A 22,263-nucleotide genomic window follows, 5' to 3' on the forward strand; every position below is an offset into this window, starting at 1 on the left:
TTCTTTACTGAGGTTGTCATGACCCACCTGCACAACTACCTCCTGGGAAATGTCCACTCTCGGGAAGGAGTTCCCCAGTGTGGCCACAGGTGGGCGCAAGAGAGTAGGACCGAATACTGTGGCCAGGTTCATTAATGGCATCTTGTTCACTTCCTGCTTCTCTGCAACCCTGGAGAGGAGAGAGGAGAGGAGAAGAGACGAAGGGAGAGGAGTGGATAGGAGAGAGGAGGAGAGAGGAGAGGAGAGAGGAGAGGAGGAGAGGAGAGAGGATGAGAGGAGAGGATGAGAGGAGAGGAGGAGAGAGGATGAGAGGAGAGGAGAGAGGAGAGGAGAGAGGATGAGAGGAGAGGAGAGAGGAGAGAGGAGAGGAGGAGAGGAGAGAGGACGAGAGGAGAGGAGAGAGGAGAGGAGGAGAGGAGGAGAAGAGAGAGGAGAGTTTTGAGTGGATGCGGAACAGGACAGGGGACAGCAGAGGAGGCGAGGGAATAAGAAAGGGGGCGAGGGAAGAGGGTAGGAGGCGAGAGAGGAGCAGAGACACGTGTTACCTTTTGAGGTGGTGGAGGAGGAAGAAGAAGGTGTTGATGTTGACGTCAGGACAGGACTGGAGCAGAGACAGCAGGGTGCTGATCCGGGTGCCCATGTCTGGGATATCTGCCAGAGGAAGTTGTACATCGGTGAGTGCGTGTGTGTGTGTGTGTGTGCGTGGGTGGGTGGGTGTGTGTATCCATGTGTGTGTGTGTGTGTGGGTGACTCACTGAGTGCCTTGGACAGGTCTAGGAACAGCTCTGTGGGTATGAGTGGTTGGGGTAGTTCTCTGAAGTACAGCTTGAGGATCCCTGAGACAGCGTGTATGTCAACACTCCTCAACCTGGACACGGCCTCACGCAGACCTGGAGAGGGAGGGAGAGAAGGAGAGAGAGGGAGGGAGGGGTTAGGGGTTCAAATATGTCTTCAATTCTGTCCACACACACACACTCACTGGTGCTGAAGGCAGTCTTGAGGGTGCTGATGTCACTGAGGGCTCCTGATATCCTGTAGATGCCCAGCTCCTCCAGGCCCCTCCTCTCTACCTCCTCCACACAGCAGCGCACCACATGAGGCACTAGCACCCCCTCCTGCCTGGGGGGTGCACACACACACATGCACACACACACACACGCACATGCACACACGTACACATGCACACATACACACACACACACACACACACACACACATGCACACACACACACATATGCACACACACACATGCACACACACATGCACACACACACATGCATACAGACACACATACACCCACGCACACACAAACATGCACTCACACAAACAGAAACACACTGACGTTAGTGGGGAATTCTGTTGACTAGATTTTAATTTGACCAACAACAAACTCAAAACAAGCACTTTAAGTTGTAACTGTAACACAGACTCAAAACACCTTTTTGTTCCTGGACTGGTCAGATGAGCAGAAGTGGACCCTGGACCAGGGGAGCAGCACTTCTATACCAGGTGGTAGTGAGGTGGTAGCCAGGGTAACCGTGTATCTGGTGTAATAACTCACCCCATATAACCCTAACCTCTCACAGAATACGAATGAGCAGGGAAGTACAGGGTTGTGTATCTTCCTCTACACTAATGAATTTAAAGTACACACACTCATTCAAACAAAACCACATATTTGTGTTTCCTTTTTTACGTTTGTCCATTCTTGCCACAGTTCTGCGGCAATTCCAGTTTTACAATGAAACACAAAAGTTTCATTTCCTCAAAAACTATTTGTGTAAAGGCTATAATTGAAAAAACAACAGCAATACAATTTCTCGTAAGTGTCCTATTTTTGTGATTGGTTGGACTCACAGCGCTACAGCTCCAATGGGAACACAGAACACGGGCTGTTGCTGGTCAGGTGTGATGCTGGGCGGGTCCAGTGGGTGGGGGAGGTACTTCAGGAAGAGGGTCACCTCCACCTGGCCCAGGGATATGCACCGTCTCTTCCACTGTTTCTGTAGCACGGCTGGGTCCAGCTGACACACACACACCACACACAGACACACAGAGATACACACATAGACACACAGGCATGCACGCACACACACACCAGCACACATACGCGCACACACACAAACACAAACACACATAAACACAGGCCACACAAGAATGCAGAAGAACCCATGTTGTAGTCCCGATGACCCAGCTCCCACTAACACCACTGGCGTTCTCACCTGTACGGAGGTCTTGCCTAGAACCGTGTCCTCGGAGTCCGCTCCCTGCCCCGTCTCTCGCACACACACGACCCTCATCTGCCGCGCTCCGTCCACGCGGAACGAGAACTCCTGGAAACACAACCCCCACCCCCAAGAACGTCACTTCCCACCATGTTGTTTGTAGAAAAAGATGGAATAAACACATGGAGAAGGCGTGGAAAGGCCCGGCGTTTGCAGCGTCCGCTGGGTGCTGAGGGAGCGGCGGCTGACCTGGTGCCAGTGCGGGCACAGGGAGGGGACGGAGGAGTGGGTCTGGCCCTGGGTCGGGTAGAAGTCATAACCATCCACCTCCACGCTGACAGACACACCTGCGGGTGGATGTCGCTTTGTAAGGTGCACATACATGGGTCATGGATACAGAGAGAAAGAGAGAAAGAGAGAGAGAGAGAGAGAGACAGAGAGAGACAGAGAGAGAGAGAGAGAGAGACAGAGAGAGACAGAGAGAAAGAGAGAAAGAGAGAGAGAGAGAGAGAGACAGAGAGAGACAGAGAGAAAGAGAGAAAGAGAGAGAGAGAGACAGAGAGAGACAGAGAGAGAGAGAGAGAGAGAGAGAGAGAGAGAGAGAGAGAGAGAGAGAGAGAGAGAGAGAGAGAGAGAGAGAGAGAGAGAGAGAGACAGAGGGGTAGAGATGGGTAGTGATTTTTTAAGGAACGCTGGACTCACTGGCTGGCTGTTGGAGTCCACACGCTGACTGGACGGCCACACTCAGAGTCCCACACAAACACTGGTCCTCATCCTCTACCGGAGCGAGAGAGAGGGGAGACAGAAAGAGAGAGAGAGCAGGGGTGATGATGAAAGAGCGTGAGAGTGAGGGGGAGGTAGAGGGAACGTGTAGGAGAGGTGGTGAGAGACGGTAGATGAGATGTAGAGAGAAAGGAAGAGGAAGATGAAGAGTACATGTTTGACTCATGGTAAAAATCTAAGAGATAGACTCAGGCTGTGTGTGTGTGTGTGTGTGTGTGTGTGTGTTTATCTAACCAGTCAGTAGGCTGCGTAGAGGAGGCTGTTGAGTCATCCGTAGCTTGACACAGGAGCTGGTCAGGGTGAGAAGATCTGGTGGAACTGTTTCCATATCTGGCACACACACACACACACAACCACACGCACACAACCACACACACAAGCACACACAAGCACACACAAGCACACACAAGCACACACACAACCACACACACACACACACACACAACCACACGCACACAACCACACACACACAAGTACACACACAAGCACACACAAGCACACACACAAGCACACACAGACACTGTTGGTTACAAGCACTATTACAACAACAAAATTCTGTTTCGCAAGCATTAAGGCAAAGGAAAACCAAAGTTACTACACAAAACACATGAGAACTTCCAGTTTTCTACATGATTTCACTTTTGAGACAAAAGAAATCCCATGCAACATTAGTCTGGTATTGTTAGTCTATGTATTTGTACAAGAGGATGTTCCAAACTGTTTTTGTGTGATTGGACTTTGACATGGTCCTACCCCCATGTGAGGTAGTTAGCTCTCACCTTCTCCTGTGAGTTTGAGGATGGCTTCTCTCCATTCCTCCAGCTCAAACAGGGAGGACAGCAAGAACATATGGCTCTGGAGAGAGAAGAGAGAGGGCTCGGATTCTGTGTGTGTGTGTGTGTGTGTGTGTGTGCGTGCGTGTGTGTGCTGGTACCTTGCCATTGGGGCTGTGTAGTTTCAGATTGAGGGGAAGAGAATGTATGTGTGTGTGTATGTGTGTGTGTTGGTACCTTGCCATTGGGGCTTTGTAGTTCCAGATTGTGGGGAGGAGAATGTGTGTATATGTGTGTGTGTGTGTATGTATGTGTGTGTGAGTGTGTGTGTGTGAGTGTGTGTATGTATGTGTGTGTGAGTGAGTGAGTGTGTGTGTGTGTGTGTGAGTGTGTGTGTGTGTGTGTGTGTGTGTGTGAGTGTGTGTATGTATGTGTGTGTGAGTGTGTATGTGTGTGTGAGTGTGTATGTGTCTGTGTGAGTGTGTGTGTGTGAGTGTGTGTGTGTGAGTGTGTGTGTGTGAGTGTGTGTGTGTGTGAGTGTGTGTGTGTGTGTGTGTGTGTGAGTGTGTGTGTGTGTGAGTGTGTGTGTGTGAGTGTTGGCACCTTGCCACTGGGGCTGTGGAGGTCCAGATAGGGGACAGGAGCGAGCGTCAGCAGCATCAGTTCCAACTGCTCCATCTTCCTCTTGCTTTTCTCCAGAAAACGAGCTGCCAAACCCTTAACTAGCCCCTGTGGACACACACACACACAGACAGACTTATTCAGTCAGGTTTCTGTAACACTTCAACAACAGATTAGGGTCTTATTGCTTTGCACACATACACACGTACACACACACCATGTTTGAGTGCCGTAGCTCTTGTCGTAACTGGAACATCTTGGATCTGATGGTCTGTATGCGCAGGTGTGTGTCGGCCGATCGCTCTGTCTCTGCCCCCCACTGCAGTTTCAGACCAGCCAGGGGCAGGTACCAACAAAACCTGTAGTAGGTCTGCTTACTGGCACACACAACCAGCAGGCACACACACAGACACACATAAACGTTTAAAGAACAAATGAACATATTTCAACTTGAGTGTTTGACACCAGATTAAAGAGGGGTGGCTTTAAGGCGCCTATTACTCACCCTGTAGCCCCGCCCTTCATCTTCACACACAGTAGCAGGTCAGTGTAGAGGAAGAGGTGGCGAAGGTTACGCCCTCCCTCACACACATCCACCACGAAGCCGTCACGGATCACCTGGCGTCGCTACACACACACACACACACCAACCATGTTCTTCCTCTTTTAATAGGTCAGTTACAGCAGTGTATGAGAAAGGTTGCTGTCATTTCCGGAGTATTATACCACAGACTTCCAGGTTATGACAGGTATGTGTATCGCGTATCGGCGTGCGCACGTGCGTGCCTGTCATCGAGGAGGTGTCGTTAGCGTGCGTGTCTGTACGGGCGTGCACGTGCGTGCACGTACAGTATGCACACGGGATCCGCGCACACCCGAGCACGCTTGTGTGTGTGTGTGTGTCCCACTCACCAAGGCGTGGCTGAGCGTGACTTCTCGCCTGCAGCGTGAGCCCTCGTTGAGGCCGGAGAGGAAGCCCCGTGAAAGCCTCAGGGCTTCCTGCAGCACTGGATGGTCCTCGTGGTTCGGAGGTGTGGTGCTCAGCAGGTCCTACACAGGAAGGGCGGAGAGGGAGGAAGGAATGAAGGAAGGGGGGGGGGGGGGGGTAGTGAGAGTGGTAGATGCGTCCAGAGTAGGCGTTACAGAGGGATCTGGGTCGGAGTGAGGATAGATGGATGAAAGGATGAATGGATGGACAGAGCGGATTGATAAATGACAATGAAGCGTTTCACTCTTACATGTAACACTAAGGTCGTCTTGGTGATCCGATCCAGAGGCTTGTACAGAAGTGCTGTGGAGGGAGAAAAACAAGTGTCAATCAACAATGGGGGCGGGTCGTGTCCCGTCTCATCCAATTACAATGAAGTCTCCATCTTACCTTCAAAGGTGTACGAAGTCTTAATTTTGTCTATTCCATTACATGACATCATACTCTAGAAAAGGATTGAGATAGTGGACAGGGCATATTGAAACTAATGGTTGCCATGGTGATTTTTCGTTTTTGCGCTCGGAGTTTGACCTTACCTGTGATAGTTCTCTGAAGCACTGGTTGGTTTGTGTACACCTCCTCACAATCTCCACAGCACTCTCATAGTTATCTATGAAGCCTCGATACACACGCAGCTGGCTTACCTGGAAGGGAGGGAGAGAGGGAGGAAGGGATTGAGGGAGGGAGGGATAAATGGATGGATGGATGGATAGATGGACAGATGGATGGAATAATCAATGGAATAATGGATTGGAGGAGGATTGGAACTAACCATTTTCAGGAACAGGTCCCCGACAGTTAACTGGAAGCCACCATGGCCTGTCACCAGCTTCATCTCCGACCCACCAGCTTCATCTCCCACACAGCCAGACGTTTCCATCGGGCTTTGTTCTACTTGAGCTCCCTGGTCTGACTGCGGCCCAGGCCCGGGCCTCATTCCGGCCTCCAGCCTGGTCCTGAGGCCGGTGTAGAAGTCTCTGTGCAGGTCCCTGAGTTCTGGTACTTGATAGAAGACGGTCTGGACCTGCTGGCTCGACAGGACTGGTTGAGAAGTCCCTGCAGAAGCCTTCAAGGCTTTCATAGGCTAGGGGGCGGGGAGGGAGAGGAGGGAAGGACAGAGGGAGGGATGGAAATGAAAGAGTAGAAGAAGACGATGGAAGGTTAGAGGAGTGAGGGAGAAGGAAAAAGACGAGGGGTTGAAATGCAGTAAAAGCATTTCACACGTTCAAAAGTAAAACCGTTTTCGACAGTTACTCCGACACTCCGACACTTGCTCGGAGCACCTAGCACATTGTGCTATGAACACACACATATTAAATGCACGTTTTTTGTGGTTATCACATTTGCGAAAGCAGAACCGTCTATTCATGCCATTAAAGGGGAACAAAAATACCAGTTAAAAAATCCTCTCCTTCTCTGCTGTTTACTTCTCACAATTGGATTTAGTTCATGATTAATTTAGAATAAATTACTAGCTCATAAACTATTTACTGAACCTTTCATATCTTGAAAAGGCTCAATAGAACAGAGACAAGGGTACCGATTAGAACTGAGACAATGGCTGAAGCATAAGATAGAGAGTGTAGATAAGAGTGTAGATTTGCCTACAACCATCACTGGCCGTAGGCAAATAACTTGGCGTCAAGGTACGAGAGTGTGCGTTTGTGTGTGTGTGTGTGGGTATGGTGTGGGTGGGGCGTGGGCGTGGTGTGTGTGTGGTGTGTGTGTGTGTGTTTACCGTGAGCAGTGTCTGCAGTTCGCTGAGGTAGAGCTGCTCACTCTCTAGGATAGCCTTCAGGACGGTTAGCCTCCTCTCCAACAGAGCCTCTGGAGAGCACAGTGTCTAAAACAGAACAGGCAGAAAGGCAAAAGCCATTTCAAAATGTTCCAACTTGGCTTGTATTGACCTTTTCACAATTAAATGTAACAAGAAAGTCAAAGAGGGTGAACTTGTTTTTTAAAGAGGACTTGTTAAACTCTTCTAGAGTATTTTCTGTGGGAAGGAGAGGGAGGGGGGACTGAGGGGAGGAGGGGTCATTTCAATCAGACTTACAGGCGTGTCAGGTAAGTCCACACAATCTGACTGCAGAGGTGAGTGGAGATAAGAATCTTCATGGAATACGTCCTCTTCAAGTTCAGGATATACTTCATCCTCCACTTGAACACATACAGAGAAATACCAGTTGGACAGGCTACCATAACAGACACACACTCACACACGCAGACACAGGTGACTTACCGGAGATGTTGTACGACTCCAGATAATTCAGTGCTTCTTTATAAACATCCATTGCCCTGAGAGTCTGTGTGTGTTCCTCTCCGAAACTGTTTTGAAAATGTGTCAGACGCATGAGAGAACTAAGTCAGTCAACTTCCTGTTTTTTTGTGACAATGCATCATAAACGTGGCCTTATTTTGACAAAAGTGAGAAGGATGTCCCAATAAAGGTCTAACAGGAAATAGCCTAGGCTAATCTTTTTTTCATCAATTGTATTGCTTTTCTTCCTCTTGAAATACACGCGTTTCTTTTTAGTCAATCACTTTTAAACAGTTCTTATTTGCACAGAGTAGTTTCCTATATAGAACAGCTTGGCGCTCCGTCGGTTATCTGTCGGTTAACCAAAGTGACAGCTAAGCACCTTGGACAGCGCGCACAGGAAGTGTAAATCACGTAGCCTTCAGACACAGCAGGTTCATTCAAAACTCGTTATTGTCTCCAGTTATCCGAGCTCTACCTTTTTTTTGCCTATTTAACTTGCAACGGTTATATATAATGTATTTTCAGATTTTTTTATTGTTATTTTTTAACACTACTCAGATGTAGCATGTACAACTTTACATAGTTTATTCTGATAGCCTACTGTATTTCGTTTTTAAATGCTTAAATTGTTTATTATCAGTGACACGTCTGTAAGTGTTACGTAAGTGATCAGGGTCATATCCCTTCAGTACTGTGTCGATTAGATTTAGGCAATGCTGCCACCTGGAGGTAGAGTAAACTTTCTCCCATCAGAAACTATAATCTCACTATTCAGGGACAAGCACATCCATTGGTTTATGAAACGTCATGCCTAGTAAAGTTGTTTGTACTTTATTATCTTCATTGTGACGTCACAGTTGGAAACTAAGGGTTTAAAAAAATATGTGCATGGCAAGAAAACGCTAAATTGAATGGTTGTTGTCTCGTGAACAACATCCATTCAAAACGTGGGCTATTGCAGATCCAGTCCCACATTCAACCCTCCGATCTGTTTTGGCGGAATTATGAAAAGAATGGAGGATAGTTCCAAATGCACCACTATATTCTTGTCGCAGGAGTTGCGACAGGCCAGCGAGAATGCGTTGGCAACCGATGATCTGGACACGTCTTTTGATCAGCCAGAAACCACAGCTCCATCTTTGCTCCGGTACAGTACCGTTTATCTCAATGATGAGAAACGTTAATATGATCCATTCTGAAAATGGATCATTTTGCGTAGGCTTACTTGCGTAGGCTTACTTTTTTTAAATCGTTTAATCGTTTATTGATCTCTGAATCTGTTTATCTCAGACAACAGTCGCATCACTGGAGTTTAGGAATTCGCCGCTCATTGGCTTCCACAGACCTCCTAAATAATCCCCGCACGGCGCACTCTGCTGTGTCTCTAGATAGCCAGGAGGGGAGGCTCCCGGTACACTCAGGTAAGATTCGTACGGATTTGAATACGATTTTACTTCCTCCCTACCATAAAATGATATTCTTGCTTATGATTGGATGAAAGCATATCCACTCCCACCAGCTTGTAACAAAATCCTGGCACTTATGCCTGATCTTCTGCTACCTGCATTCCTTAAAAATCCTTACCCCTGTCTATCCCTCCTCTCTCTCTCTCAGCAGAAAGGAAAGTGAAAGTTTACATTCTTTCTGTGAAACGGACAGGAAATGTGAGGGAAGTGGTTAAACTTTAACCACTTCTCTAGCAGCAGAGCGCTAAACAAGACATGCTTGGTTAAAATGTGGGCTGATTCTGGGACACTTGTCTGTTGTGTGTACCACAGGGTTGTCATGGTTTCGACCCACGGCTGTCATTACCCCCGCACCGCGGGGGTAATCTTTTTTAAAAAGACTTTGCACACAGATTTGCTAAAAGACGCGCACATGTGTAGGTTTAGGATTATTCACCTGCAAACCGTTTGAGCGTTTTTTTCTTATTGAATAAATTTCCCTCACAAAACAAGCTTGAGTTTTGATATCTTGCACACGGCTCTTCAGAATGTTCCAAAAAGTTCAGTTGATCGCGTCGGGGTCCTGTTCGTCCCGTCGGTATTTGTATTACATTATCCGTTACATATGTGGGGGGGGGGGGGGGGGGGCTCTCAGGCTTATTCTGCGGGGGGGCCTCATGTGTTTCCGTTACGGGCCTGCTGATGATCACACATCACTAGTCACAAAGAAAAAGGATGTGCAGTTGTTACCTTTTAGTAATCCAAATATGAGTTTTCGATTGTCACGGCTGGTTCACCAGGCAATCCTTTTTGCACTGTACTGAGCAGGACACGTGCCATCATTCCTACGTCAATCTTCCTGGAGGGGAGGATGCGTTAAGATTGATCTTTAAAGACGTAGTTGTGTCCATTTGAAACAACTTCAAGTTCAACCTTAAACTCGACCTTTGCCCCTTTCCCTCTCTGGCTCAGACTCCAGGGATGAACTGAGCAAGATGGAGTTCCACCCCACCAGCGACACCCAGCTCAACCCCAAGGGCAGCTGCCACAGCAGTCGCCCCTCCCTGGAGGACATGGTGCCTGCCAGCGGGGAGGGGAAGTGCAGCACCGCCAAGATGGGTGAAGTGGCGGAGAGCGTGAGCTTTGAGGATGCCAGGGACGGCAGCGCGAAGGCAGGACCGGAGGACGAAGTTTCCGAGTTCTTCTTGTCCATCAATGAAGAGGACGAGGCAGAGGAAGGGAGGCTCATAGTGGCCAACAGGCCTAAAGGGAAAAACAGACATGATGTCGCATGGGGCTCCACGGAAAGCTCCAGCAAATACTTGCAGGTGAAGAACTAGCAGAATAACAAGTGTAGCCATAAGATTCTTTTTGTTGTAAGATCATTTGAGTTGATTTGACACACTAGCTGGCTCACATAGGGCTTTTGTAGAGACGTTTTGACTTCTATAGACTTACACATTTTGGGTGACTTGAAGACAAATCAATTTGGACCTTGAAAAATGGTCTCACTGTTATTTTTACTGTTATGGTGGGCATCCTCATTATTCATGGTTAGGGGTTGGATTTGTCTGTGATCTAAAGGGGAAAACAAAGTAATCTTCAGTAGGTACGAGGTGTGTGTTTTTGTGGTTTTGAAAGTACACTTGTGTGTGGGTGTGTACATTTTTTTGTGTTTGTGCATGTGTAAAGTTACTTTGACACTTCACTGGGGTGTGATGAAAGCATACTGAGTATTCAACAGGAAGAGGTCCAGCACTAAGATTATAACTGCAACTTTGTTTAAAAAAAAATGGTTTCTTGGCCAATGTCCTAACAGGAATTCCATAGTTTGCCTAAGAGACTCATTCCTTCAGAAATAGCCCACTGCCTGTACGACCTGGAGGTGAGTAAGCAGTCCTCACGGCTTCTTCATTCTGTTAGAGCCAATGGCTTTCCCAGTTCAGAAATACAGTATCAGCTTTTGTTTAAACTTTTTTTTAAACAGACATGCCATTGTAATGCTATAATCTGCATATCCTCATTCCTTCACAAGGAAACAAACCCATAAATGGATAACTGACATTGGCACTTTGAGGGGAAAAAAAAGGAATAAATGATTTCCTTCTGGTAGGAGGAGTGCAGAGGAGTGGAGCGAGAGAGCCGCAGTGTGAAGTGGAAGATGGAGCTGATTCATCGCAGTGTGCAGGCCCTGCAGGTTAACAACACAATCCTAACTCAGAACTTGCAGGTTAAAAAGAGGGCTAGGAGAACATATACATACACAGGGCTAGAAGAAAAATTGTATACATCAAAATAATAAAATACACACAAAATCCTGGACGTGCATTAAGTGTTTCCCTAAGGGACGTTATATACCAGATCTTCACACTCCTACTACCAGGAGACCCTGAGGACCCTGCTTACCCACCTGGTTGAGGCTCAGACCAGCGACACCTCCGATCTCAAGACCCCCACGCCACCCACAGCCCCGTCCTCGTCCGTGACCCCGGCCCCTGTCTCGGCTCCGCCCCCCTCCGAGCCCGACTCGGACGTTTCGGAGGACAGACAGATGAGCGATGCCTACTGTACCCACCAGCACTGCCCTGGGCACCGCGGCCTGGCAAGGTGCCCGTCCGAGACCTGCCTGCCCGAGTCCTACCAGAACAAAAACTGCTGCGCGCGGTTGACCGACAGCATCGACGAAGCCCTGCCCAGCTGTGCCCAGCGGAAGAAGGAGAGAGCAGCCGCTTTCCATGCCATCAAGGAGCTCAGGTGGGCACAGGTCCTAGGTCACAGTCATAAGCTGGCAGGCGCCCTCACACTCGCGCCAAACATTGTCGGTAAACGATTAGAAGTAACTCGGTGAAGGAAACACAAACATGCAGGACACTGACCATTTTCTCCCCTATGACCTTTGACCCCCCTGACCTGCAGGACCGAGGTGGAGCGCCTGCGGTTGACCCACGAGGAGGAGCATCGGGAGCACCAGGAAATCCTGGGAGTCGTGCAAGACTTCCAGAACACCATGGAAGCCCTGCTGGGCCAGTGGAACGAGGAGAGGGAGGAGCTTAAGGGCCATGGCTCCATCTCCTCCCAGATAGAACTGCTCCGCCAGCAGGCCACAAACGTCACCAAGCTGTGAGTGAGACAATGACCGGGGAGGGGGGGGGGGGCGAAGCGTGTGGGTCTTCCTGGTCTTCCTGGAAGGTCAGCGGTTGATGACCGTATGAAATGAGGGGAGGACATGGAGGATACAGTTAAGGGAGAAGGCTGCGCATGCTCAAAATGTTCCACATCAAATACGCTACACGCTAAACGGGCGTTCTGAGCAACGGTCTTGTTTGTGTGAAAGAGGGAAGTGCAGCCTAAGGGCTGGGGAACGTCCCACAGAGAGATTGAGGAAGAGATGTAAAAACCGAGAGTTGAAGGAACAGAAATCCGAGACAGTGAGGGAGAAGCATAGAAGAAGGAAGTTAAACCGAGGAGGGAAGGGAGTGAGAAATGTTTTGGATTAAGCAACATAGGAGGGGGAGGTCTGAGATGAAGAAAGATAAAAGAAGGAGGGGAGTCGTGAGAAAGGAAGGCAGAAATGCTCAGCAAACTGTTTTCCCTCTGGTTTCCTTTTCCCTTTAACTTGACAGGAAAGCAAAAGGTTGCAGGCTCGAAACTGCGCTGTGCTGTGCGTTGCTTATAAAAGCGTCTGCTAATACACTGTTTGTAGTTGTAACTGAACATTTAAACAGAGAACATCTACAGTTAGGTCCATAAATATTTGGACATTGACACAATTTTCATCATTTTGGCTCTGTATACCACCACAATGGATTTGAAATGAAACAATCAAGATGTGCTTTAAGTGCAGACTTTCAGCTTTAATTTCAGGGTATTTACATCCAAATCAGGTGAACGGTGTAGGAATTACAACACATTTTATATGTGCCCCCCCCCTTTTTAAGGGACCAAAAATAATTGGACAAACTAACATAATCATAAATCTAATTGTCACTTTTAATACTTGGTTGCAAATCCTTTGCAGTCAATGACAGCCTGAAGTCTGGAACCCATAGACATCGCAAGTGAAATGCATGCTCAATTGGATTTAGGTCAGGTGATTGACTTGGCCATTGCAGAACATTCCACTTCTTTGCCTTAAAAAACTCTTTGGTTGCTTTCGCAGTATGCTTCGGGTCATTGTCCATCTGCACTGTGAAGCGCCGTCCTATGAGTTCTGAAGCATTTGGCTGAATCTGAGCAGATAATATTGCCCGAAACACTTCAGAATTCATCCTAGTGCTTTTGTCAGCAGTCACATCATCGATAAATACAAGGGAACCAGTTCCATTGGCAGCCATACATGCCCACGCCATAACACTACCTCCACCATGCTTCACTGATGAGGTGGTATGCTTTGGATCATGAGCAGTTCCTTCCCTTCTCCATACTCTTCTCTTCCCATCATTCTGGTACAAGTTGATCTTCTGATCTTTGATCTCATCTGTCCATAGGATGTTGTTCCAGAACTGTACAGGCTCTTTTAGATGTTTTTTGGCAAACTCTAATCTGGTCTTCCTGTTTTTGAGACTCACCAATGGTTTACATCTTGTGGTGAACCCTCTGTATTTACTCTGGTGAAGTCTTCTCTTAATTGTTGACTTTGACACAGATACGCCTACCTCCTGGAGAGTGTTCTTGATCTGGCCAACTGTTGTGAAGGGGTTTTTCTTCACCAGGGAAAGAATTCTTATGTCATCCACCACAGTTGTTTTCCGTGGTCTTCCGGGTCTTTTGGTGTTGCTGAGCTCACCAGTGCGTTCTTTCTTTTTAAGAATGTACCAAACAGTTGATTTGGCCACACCTAATGTTTTTGCTATCTCTCTGATAGGTTTGTTTTGATTTTACAGCCTAACGATGGCTTGCTTCACTGATGGTGACAGCTCTTTGGACTTCATATTGAGAGTTGACAGCAACAGATTCCAAACACAAATACCATACTTGAAATGAACTCTAGACCTTTTATCTGCTCCTTGTCAATGAAATAACGAACTCCCATGAAGGAATAACATACACCTGGCCATGGAACAGCTGAGCAGCCAATTGTCCAATTACTTTTGGTCCCTTAAAAAGGGGGGGGCCACATATCAAATGTGTTGTAATTCCTACACCGTTCACCTGATTTGGATGTAAATACCCTGAAATTAAAGCTGAAAGTCTGCACTTAAAGCATATCTTGATTGTTTCATTTCAAATCCATTGTGGTGGTATACAGAGCCAAAATGATGAAAATTGTGTCAATGTCCAAATATTTATGGACCTAACTGTACATTGTAGATCTACAGGCATTCTCATGCTGATGACTCATTTTAGTCTCATCTAGAGGTTGCTTTTGCCCATGTTTTATCCCTGGTTTTGTCAATAGGCAGGTGAAATGGTTTGAGGTTAGCTGTGTATGTTTAGCTTTTAGAAATAAAGCCCTTGTTTGATAAAGGCCAGGCTTTAATGGGCCGTAGACAACCTATCCACTCACTCCACAAATGATTTGTCTTCATTGTTAAAAGATCAGCATTCACAAATGCTCATGCTATTCACAAACTGTTTGTCTCCATTGTTATAATAGTCATGTTCAGTTCTGTGTGTGTGTGTGTGTGTTCCCCAGAACCCAGCAGGCTGTGGCAGTGTTCTGTAAGGTGGGCGTCCAGCTGGAGGGACTGGGAGCTGTTGGGACGCTGGTTCGAACCGCCTCTACCCAGCTGACTGCTAATAGTGGCAGGTAGGCACATGTGTATGTGTGTGTCGTCCGCATTTGAAATAAGGCCTGCTCACAAGTATTGACAGTACATGATACATTGTTTATAATTCAAGTTTGCCTGTGTCTGTTTGCATAGTCCCCAGCAGTGCCAGACTTGTAGTTCCAAGGTAGCGGACTCCAACGAGAAGAGAGAATCAGAAACCTAATCTTGCCGTGACTGAACCTCCAGCAATAAAAACATTTTCCGGATACCACAAACATTCACCTCTGTATCAGATCCAAGACCATCGTTTTTGTGTCTAGCACACCTTGATTGACGCACTGATATCCATGGCTATGGCATATAACTGCAACACTATCATCAGAAAGAGGTGATACATTTTGTTTACACCCATTTTTGCACAGTAGGAAGTGGGTGTTTTATGAGCGTTTATGAAACACACCCATCCTTGATATCTCAAGTGAAAATCTATCTAAAGGTCAATTAGTATACACAACCATGACAGGTTGGGGCAGGATTAAACACGAGTGAACCACTTCACCAGTACAGCAACTGATTTTATTAAGAAAGTAGACACACATCATGAACTAATAGACCATGAATACTTGCCCGAACAAAGCAACACAAACTTTTTTTTGATTTTAGGCACACAAAAAAAGTGGAATTATTATGATTCAGGTATGGCATATCAACTAATTATGTTACTGCAATCTTTCAACTGAAAGGAGAAATAACTAATTCCTCTGGATGCATGATATGATGCAAAAAAGCCTACTCCAATCTATGACTGTGGCTGTTGTGATAGCAGATTTAGGAAGATGAGCCGTTTGGGGGTGGAAGGACACTTAGCCATGCATGATCTGCTGGGTGATCACTGTGGTGGTGCCCCCTTGGCCGGCACGCAGCTTGATCTCTCTGGACATCTGGCACCATGTGCAGGGGTAGCACCATAACACATTACAGCAGTCACCCATACATGAGCCCTGGGGAGAGAGAGATACAGAGAGACAGAGAGAAAGAGAGAGACAGAGAGAGAGACAGGGAGAGAGAGAGAGAGAGACAGAGGATAAATTAGTATTTCAAGGTTAAGGCAGGGAGGAGGATAAAAGATAAGCGAACGGAATGAGAAAAACAAAGAGGGCCAGATGATACGTGGTTTGGCTTGGGTTTGATTTAACACTGAGAGGATCCAGTAACCTGTTCAAATGGGATATCATCAAATAAAGTCCATTACTGTACTACTGGATGAACGTATTTAGTTCTGTTTTTATCTAATCATCCATAAGTAACTCTCCAGCCCATTCTGCACAGACATGACATCCTGATGCCAGAAGTACCTCACTGCTTACAGTAAACGTTTACAATGGGTTTTGTTTTGGGGCGACATTCTGAAACTTGTGTATGGTGCTTACATTTGTGTGCCAATGGCTTGGAGGGAATAAAATGCGTTCCTGTACAAAGGTTATTTCTGTCTAGCAGAATGTCCTTGTTATCTTTCAATTTGCTTCTTAGTAGTAGCCCCATATATTTGTTTAACCCTTGTGTTCTCCTCGGGTCGTTCTGACCCATCAGTCATTGTGACCCACCGTCGTATTGCGACAACTTTACCGCATACAAAAACAAAGTGAAGCATTTTCTTTTAACCGTCGGGCTGTCTCAGACCCCCCACATTGCGAAGGTTAAAAGAAAAGTATTTTTATTTGTTTTTGTTTTGGGTAAAATTGGGTAAACACAATGATGGTTCGTTATGAACCTTTGGGTCATGTGACCCGAAGGCAGCACGAGGGTTAAACAACATTTTCCTAAACAAATGAGACCCGCACATGTAATTTGTTTACTGCCAGTAGTATACTGGTCAGTATTGTCCTCTTATACTAGTGGTAGTAACTTGTTCCTCGTCCGTTGCTTAGACTTTTCACAGAGCGGAGCTTCCGATTCCCACTATATTCACGTCACTTTAGAACTGATCGTAGATAGTGCTACAAATGTTGTGTAACGACTGATTAATGAGGAACGAATCATAAAAAAAAGTTGTAAAAATGGTCCGAGCACCTCCTTGCTCTAACGGTGAACATTATGGTTGGCGTGGCGTCAGAGTGAACACTGGGGTGTGTGACGTCTTCCCCAGGTGTCACAATCCCAACGACATACTGTGACATGCAAACAGTGAATGTAGTCCGTGGTTACCTCGATGCCATGGCGTTCTCGGATGGACTTGCGCAGGCAGCAAGAGATGCCGAAACAGGTACAGGGGTCCAGCACAGGCAGGCAACAACACCAGCCATGCTGCGAAGCCGTCTGACACTGCATGCAGGGGAAACACCAATAGGCGCAGCAACCTGGTGGCAGGGGTTGTGCATGTTAGCATTGCGGCATGATATGGATGGTTTTACTTAAGAGGCTGCGATGAATTTCCTGATTGACTGTAATGGTCTCTCTCTTTCTCCCGCCCTGAAATCCCCACCGTACAGTCACATTATAATACTAATTTAGTTGCTCCTATTCTTTTCAAAACCCCTTCACATTAGTTATTGGTGTTATGTGTTCATTTCTATTGGTGTCTGACATCCCATTAAAGAAACAGTTGTGTTACTCGAGTTAAAACATGTGAAAGTCATATTTGGTACAGGAGAGAAGAAAAAAATGTGGGTTAGCATCGTTTGTAGTGATTTGGTGTGCAGTGTAGGTTAAGTGACTTACAGACACCGATGTCAGAACAGCAGTCACACATTCCTGTGCTCCATGACCCCGTGCTGTGGCCAGTGGTCACCGTGGTGATTTGATGCTGGACGGCCATGCCTGGTGTCCAGGGAAGAGAGGGGGAGGAGAGGTGAATGGGAGAGAGACATCATGCAGGAGGACACAAGAGACACATTGTTGAGCAGTGCTGTTGGAACTTGGAGACGCATTGGAACAATGAGCAGCTCTATGCAGGAAAGGCAATGTGTCCTTTCTATTTATTATAGTATAAGTAGTCCCCCCCCCCCCCCCCCCCACAGAAGTTTGAACTCCTGTTCTTAGCTTGCACATTAGCCTACAACAAAAGCGGAAGACAAAGACAATGTACACCCAAATGCAAGCCCATGGTTAGAAGAAAATTAATGAAACCTTAATATTACAGTGCTACCACGCACTGCATGGTAGCATCTGAAACTATAAATGCAGACCGTCTTAACCGCTTCCTAGGACCGTGATCCGTTAGAAAGACGGAACATTTAGCCAGGTTAGATGTAAAAAGTGGTTATTTTCTTACCTTTCTTGAGCTCGAATGACCAGGTGTAAGCGTCTTTAAAGATATGGAAGAGTGCGTGTAGGCTATATAGCCTTTGAGCCAATAAAACCTTTGAGCTCGAGGTGTCGAACACACAAAAAAGATCCACCGACTATATGTGAAACTTGACAAGCAAGTTCCGGTTTCTCAGGAAAAATAACCGCTTATGTATTTTTCAACGGCACGCACTGAAGCGCCAAGTTTACACCGTGCGTGTCTGCAGCGCGGCTTCGATGCGGTGGCCGGAGCTGATTGAGACAACTCCAGTCAGTGCTTGTGTTTCCACCAGAGGCGCGGCGCGTTTCTTAGTGTTTGGCGCCCTCTGCTGACATAAAAAAGGTAATGCGTTTGTGTCTTCACACTCATTGTCGTGCCGTTGACTGTTATGGGGGGGTAGGGGTAATCATGGCCCCGGGGGGTGGGTGGGGCGGCAGGCTAAACTTCGCCCCGGTGGGGGAGGGGGTGGGGGGGTGCAGGGGAAAACCTAACGTCAGACGCGCCTGGTTTATAACAGAAATCTCACTCCCTACCAGAATTCCACTCCCCTAAAAACAGCATTGTGCATAATAATGCACGGAACGTTTTGCAGTAATGTCCTCAACGAGCACCGGGTGCTGCCGTGAGCTCCTCCGCGTCCCAAAGCACTCACAGCAGGGGCGGTTCTACACGGGGGCCTACAGGGGCCAGTGCCCCTGTAAAAATGTCCCTGCCCCCCCCTGTGGCCCCCCTGAGCTGCCTGAATAATAATAAAGAAATATATACATATATATATATTTTTTTTACACGTTGTTTTTCTTCTTCTAGTAGTCATCATGAAACGAGGAAGTAAAAAACATATCAAGGTATTGAGAGAGCTGAGGAGCTGGAAGAGCCAGAGCCGTTTGTTTGATTTTAATGTAGAGCACAATTAAAGTATTTAATGTTTGAATATAATTTGCTTCCGTTTTTTTATGTTCCCCTCTGATTAAACACTGCCCCCCCCCCCCCTCCCTTGGCCCCCCCAGTAAAATTTGTCTAGAACCGCCACTGACACAGGCGGTCAGTCTCACAATAGCCTCGCGCAACAGTCCCAGCTGCAGTCAGAGCAGACAGCAGCAGACCCACACACTCTGCATCCAGACTGCAAATGAATCAGGCATGCGCTAAGCCACCGTTGTTCCTGCCCTGGTTTACAGAGCACAAAATAAATACTGTACATAAATATATATAAATGTAAACGTTTCTTCATTGTCACACAAATAAATAATTGATGTAGCCTAATGTGGGTATAGACAAAGCACTAAAATCATTAAGTTATTTAGAGATTTGATGGCCTTTGTCAATACCAAAACACCCAACACTTTCAAAATTCATTTGTAGTTCTAAAAATATTTAGGGTGTTTCTACATTTTGTCTCTCCAACAAATGCTATTCCTCTCTCCCACACAGCAGCCGTGACAATTACGCAAATTAGGCGATGACGTCTGTTGGATAAACTGGCAAAAACAAACACCTTTTTCTCGAAGTGGGGGGGGGGGGGGGGCATCATTAAGGAATTATGCTTAGGGCACCAAAATGGCTAGCAGCGACATTGGGTAAGATAAGATGTCAACTGCTTTTGACACGAACATCTCACTTCATTCAGATGATAATCTGAGGCAAACTGAAAGGCAAACTGAAATGCTATCCCGATACATAACCTGTCTTCTTTCATTATTTGACTGGAATGCTCCCCTCGCCCGCCCCCACAGACACACACACCCCCAATCACACACACAATCACACACCCTCAATCACACACAATCAACAAAACAAGTTCAAGTCCAAGTTCAAGTCTTTTATTGTCAGATGCACAGAACAACACAGGGTCAGACTGGGCACTGAAATTAAAGCAACCTGGCATAACATGACATACAATTACACAGAACATAGATTACATATATGATCAACTAAAATATAGTAAACCTCCTAATATACAAATAATATACAATATTAAATACAGTATACTAAACCTCTAATACCCATAATAACCTATACTAACCTTATAATCTATCCTAACCTAAGACTTTAGTTCTGTTTTTATCTAATCATCCATAAGTAACTCTCCAGCCCATTCTGCACAGACATGACATCCTGATGCCAGAAGTACCTCACTGCTTACAGTAAACGTTTACAATGGGTTTTGTTTTGGGGCGACATTCTGAAACTTGTGTATGGTGCTTACATTTGTGTGCCAATGGCTTGGAGGGAATAAAATGCGTTCCTGTACAAAGGTTATTTCTGTCTAGCAGAATGTCCTTGTTATCTTTCAATTTGCTTCTTAGTAGTAGCCCCATATATTTGTTTAAACAACATTTTCCTAAACAAATGAGACCCGCACATGTAATTTGTTTACTGCCAGTAGTATACTGGTCAGTATTGTCCTCTTATACTAGTGGTAGTAACTTGTTCCTCGTCCGTTGCTTAGACTTTTCACAGAGCGGAGCTTCCGATTCCCACTATATTCACGTCACTTTAGAACTGATCGTAGATAGTGCTACAAATGTTGTGTAACGACTGATTAATGAGGAACGAATCATAAAAAAAAGTTGTAAAAATGGTCCGAGCACCTCCTTGCTCTAACGGTGAACATTATGGTTGGCGTGGCGTCAGAGTGAACACTGGGGTGTGTGACGTCTTCCCCAGGTGTCACAATCCCAACGACATACTGTGACATGCAAACAGTGAATGTAGTCCGTGGTTACCTCGATGCCATGGCGTTCTCGGATGGACTTGCGCAGGCAGCAAGAGATGCCGAAACAGGTACAGGGGTCCAGCACAGGCAGGCAACAACACCAGCCATGCTGCGAAGCCGTCTGACACTGCATGCAGGGGAAACACCAATAGGCGCAGCAACCTGGTGGCAGGGGTTGTGCATGTTAGCATTGCGGCATGATATGGATGGTTTTACTTAAGAGGCTGCGATGAATTTCCTGATTGACAAGTGAAGTACAATAGTGCAATATTGCTGATAGTGCAACCAGTAGCTGAGAGTGACACTGTGTAAAGTGACTAGTGAGAAGTGGATCAGTGTCCATATCAATGTCCATTCAGAATGCTTCGGTATCGCCTGCCAGAAGGCAAAGTGGTAAAAAGACTGAAGGATGAGCGGTAACAGTCTCTTAGGATCCTGCGAGCTTTCCTGAGGCATCGTGTGTGGTAGGTGTCCTGTAGGGCTGGGAGTTTCCTGCCGATGATTAACTCAGCAGGTGAGATCATTGCTGATGTTCACCCCGAGGAACCTGAAGCAGCTGACCTTCTCCACTTCGGATTTGTTGATGTGTAGGGGTGCATGCTCCTCCTCCTGCCGCCTCCTATAGTCAACAATCATCTCCTTAGTCTTGCTGACGTTGAGAGAGAGGTTATTGACCAGACACCATGATGTCAGGGTATCAACCTCCTCTCTGTAGGCTGACCGGTATGCAAACTGCATAGGGTCCAGGGTGGGAGGCAGCGAGCAGCAGATGAATGATTTGACTAGCTGCTCAAAGCACTTCATGATGACAGAGGTCAGTGCTATCGGGCGATAGTCGTTCATGCAGGTGACCTTGGAGTTCTTGGGCACAGGGACAATGGTGGTCCTCTTGAAGCAGGTGGGGAGTACAAATAGGCTGAGGGAGAGGTTGAAGATGTCACTGAAGACCCCTGCTAGCTGATCAGCGCAACTCAGGGCCCTACCTGATGCCGCCTGGGCCAGGTGCAGGGACATACACCCACACAGTCACACACCCACACAGATACAGCTCCAAGCATGGCTGCAAGCTAGGAGGAAACACACCCAGGCAATTAAACCTCATCGATATACAGTTAGGTCCATAAATATTTGGACATTGACACAATTTTCATCATTTTGGCTCTGTATACCACCACAATGGATTTGAAATGAAACAATCAAGATGTGCTTTAAGTGCAGACTTTCAGCTTTAATTTCAGGGTATTTACATCCAAATCAGGTGAACGGTGTAGGAATTACAACACATTTTATATGTGGCCCCCCCCTTTTTAAGGGACCAAAAGTAATTGGACAAACTAACATAATCATAAATCTAATTGTCACTTTTAATACTTGGTTGCAAATCCTATGCAGTCAATGACAGCCTGAAGTCTGGAACCCATAGACATCACCAGACGCTGGGTTTCGTCCCTGGTG

At 46.7% G+C, this 22,263-nt stretch overlaps 3 protein-coding genes across 3 annotated transcripts in view; 1 reads left to right on the top strand and 2 right to left on the bottom strand.

Annotated features, from left to right (window-relative positions):
• Positions 1 to 7,837, bottom strand: part of si:dkey-33c9.6 (active breakpoint cluster region-related protein) — a 9,101-nt gene extending 1,264 nt beyond the window's left edge. The window contains exons 1-21 of the mRNA XM_062449845.1: positions 7,630 to 7,837; positions 7,444 to 7,547; positions 7,129 to 7,233; positions 6,163 to 6,474; positions 5,927 to 6,034; positions 5,781 to 5,835; positions 5,641 to 5,693; positions 5,315 to 5,452; positions 4,908 to 5,029; positions 4,620 to 4,779; positions 4,385 to 4,510; positions 3,788 to 3,863; positions 3,243 to 3,338; positions 2,928 to 3,002; positions 2,475 to 2,572; positions 2,223 to 2,333; positions 1,858 to 2,024; positions 980 to 1,119; positions 756 to 890; positions 546 to 651; positions 28 to 169 (exon numbers count right to left, since the gene is read on the bottom strand). Coding sequence (XP_062305829.1) covers positions 28 to 169; positions 546 to 651; positions 756 to 890; positions 980 to 1,119; positions 1,858 to 2,024; positions 2,223 to 2,333; positions 2,475 to 2,572; positions 2,928 to 3,002; positions 3,243 to 3,338; positions 3,788 to 3,863; positions 4,385 to 4,510; positions 4,620 to 4,779; positions 4,908 to 5,029; positions 5,315 to 5,452; positions 5,641 to 5,693; positions 5,781 to 5,835; positions 5,927 to 6,034; positions 6,163 to 6,474; positions 7,129 to 7,233; positions 7,444 to 7,547; positions 7,630 to 7,741 — 2,541 coding nt within the window. The 5' untranslated portion in view covers positions 7,742 to 7,837. The remainder of the gene's footprint in view (positions 1 to 27; positions 170 to 545; positions 652 to 755; positions 891 to 979; positions 1,120 to 1,857; positions 2,025 to 2,222; positions 2,334 to 2,474; positions 2,573 to 2,927; positions 3,003 to 3,242; positions 3,339 to 3,787; positions 3,864 to 4,384; positions 4,511 to 4,619; positions 4,780 to 4,907; positions 5,030 to 5,314; positions 5,453 to 5,640; positions 5,694 to 5,780; positions 5,836 to 5,926; positions 6,035 to 6,162; positions 6,475 to 7,128; positions 7,234 to 7,443; positions 7,548 to 7,629) is intronic.
• Positions 7,838 to 8,532: 695 nt separating this feature from the next.
• Positions 8,533 to 15,236, top strand: LOC134009996 (uncharacterized). The gene is made up of 9 exons (XM_062449823.1): positions 8,533 to 8,797; positions 8,941 to 9,071; positions 10,068 to 10,423; positions 10,915 to 10,980; positions 11,209 to 11,292; positions 11,479 to 11,849; positions 12,012 to 12,215; positions 14,731 to 14,844; positions 14,960 to 15,236. The coding sequence occupies exons 1-9, from the start codon at positions 8,655 to 8,657 to the stop codon at positions 15,027 to 15,029; spliced, it is 1,539 nt and encodes a 512-aa protein (XP_062305807.1). The 5' UTR covers positions 8,533 to 8,654; the 3' UTR covers positions 15,030 to 15,236.
• Positions 15,237 to 15,368: 132 nt separating this feature from the next.
• Positions 15,369 to 18,344, bottom strand: ponzr1 (plac8 onzin related protein 1). The gene is made up of 4 exons (XM_062449824.1): positions 18,078 to 18,344; positions 17,525 to 17,623; positions 17,012 to 17,163; positions 15,369 to 15,807 (listed from the first exon to the last, which is right to left on the bottom strand). The coding sequence occupies exons 2-4, from the start codon at positions 17,619 to 17,621 to the stop codon at positions 15,670 to 15,672; spliced, it is 387 nt and encodes a 128-aa protein (XP_062305808.1). The 5' UTR covers positions 17,622 to 17,623; positions 18,078 to 18,344; the 3' UTR covers positions 15,369 to 15,669.
• Between the last annotated feature and the right edge of the window lie 3,919 nt (positions 18,345 to 22,263).

The sequence above is a fragment of the Osmerus eperlanus genome, chromosome 23, assembly GCF_963692335.1.
Source record: "Osmerus eperlanus chromosome 23, fOsmEpe2.1, whole genome shotgun sequence".
NCBI classification, from domain to species: Eukaryota; Metazoa; Chordata; class Actinopteri; order Osmeriformes; family Osmeridae; genus Osmerus; species Osmerus eperlanus.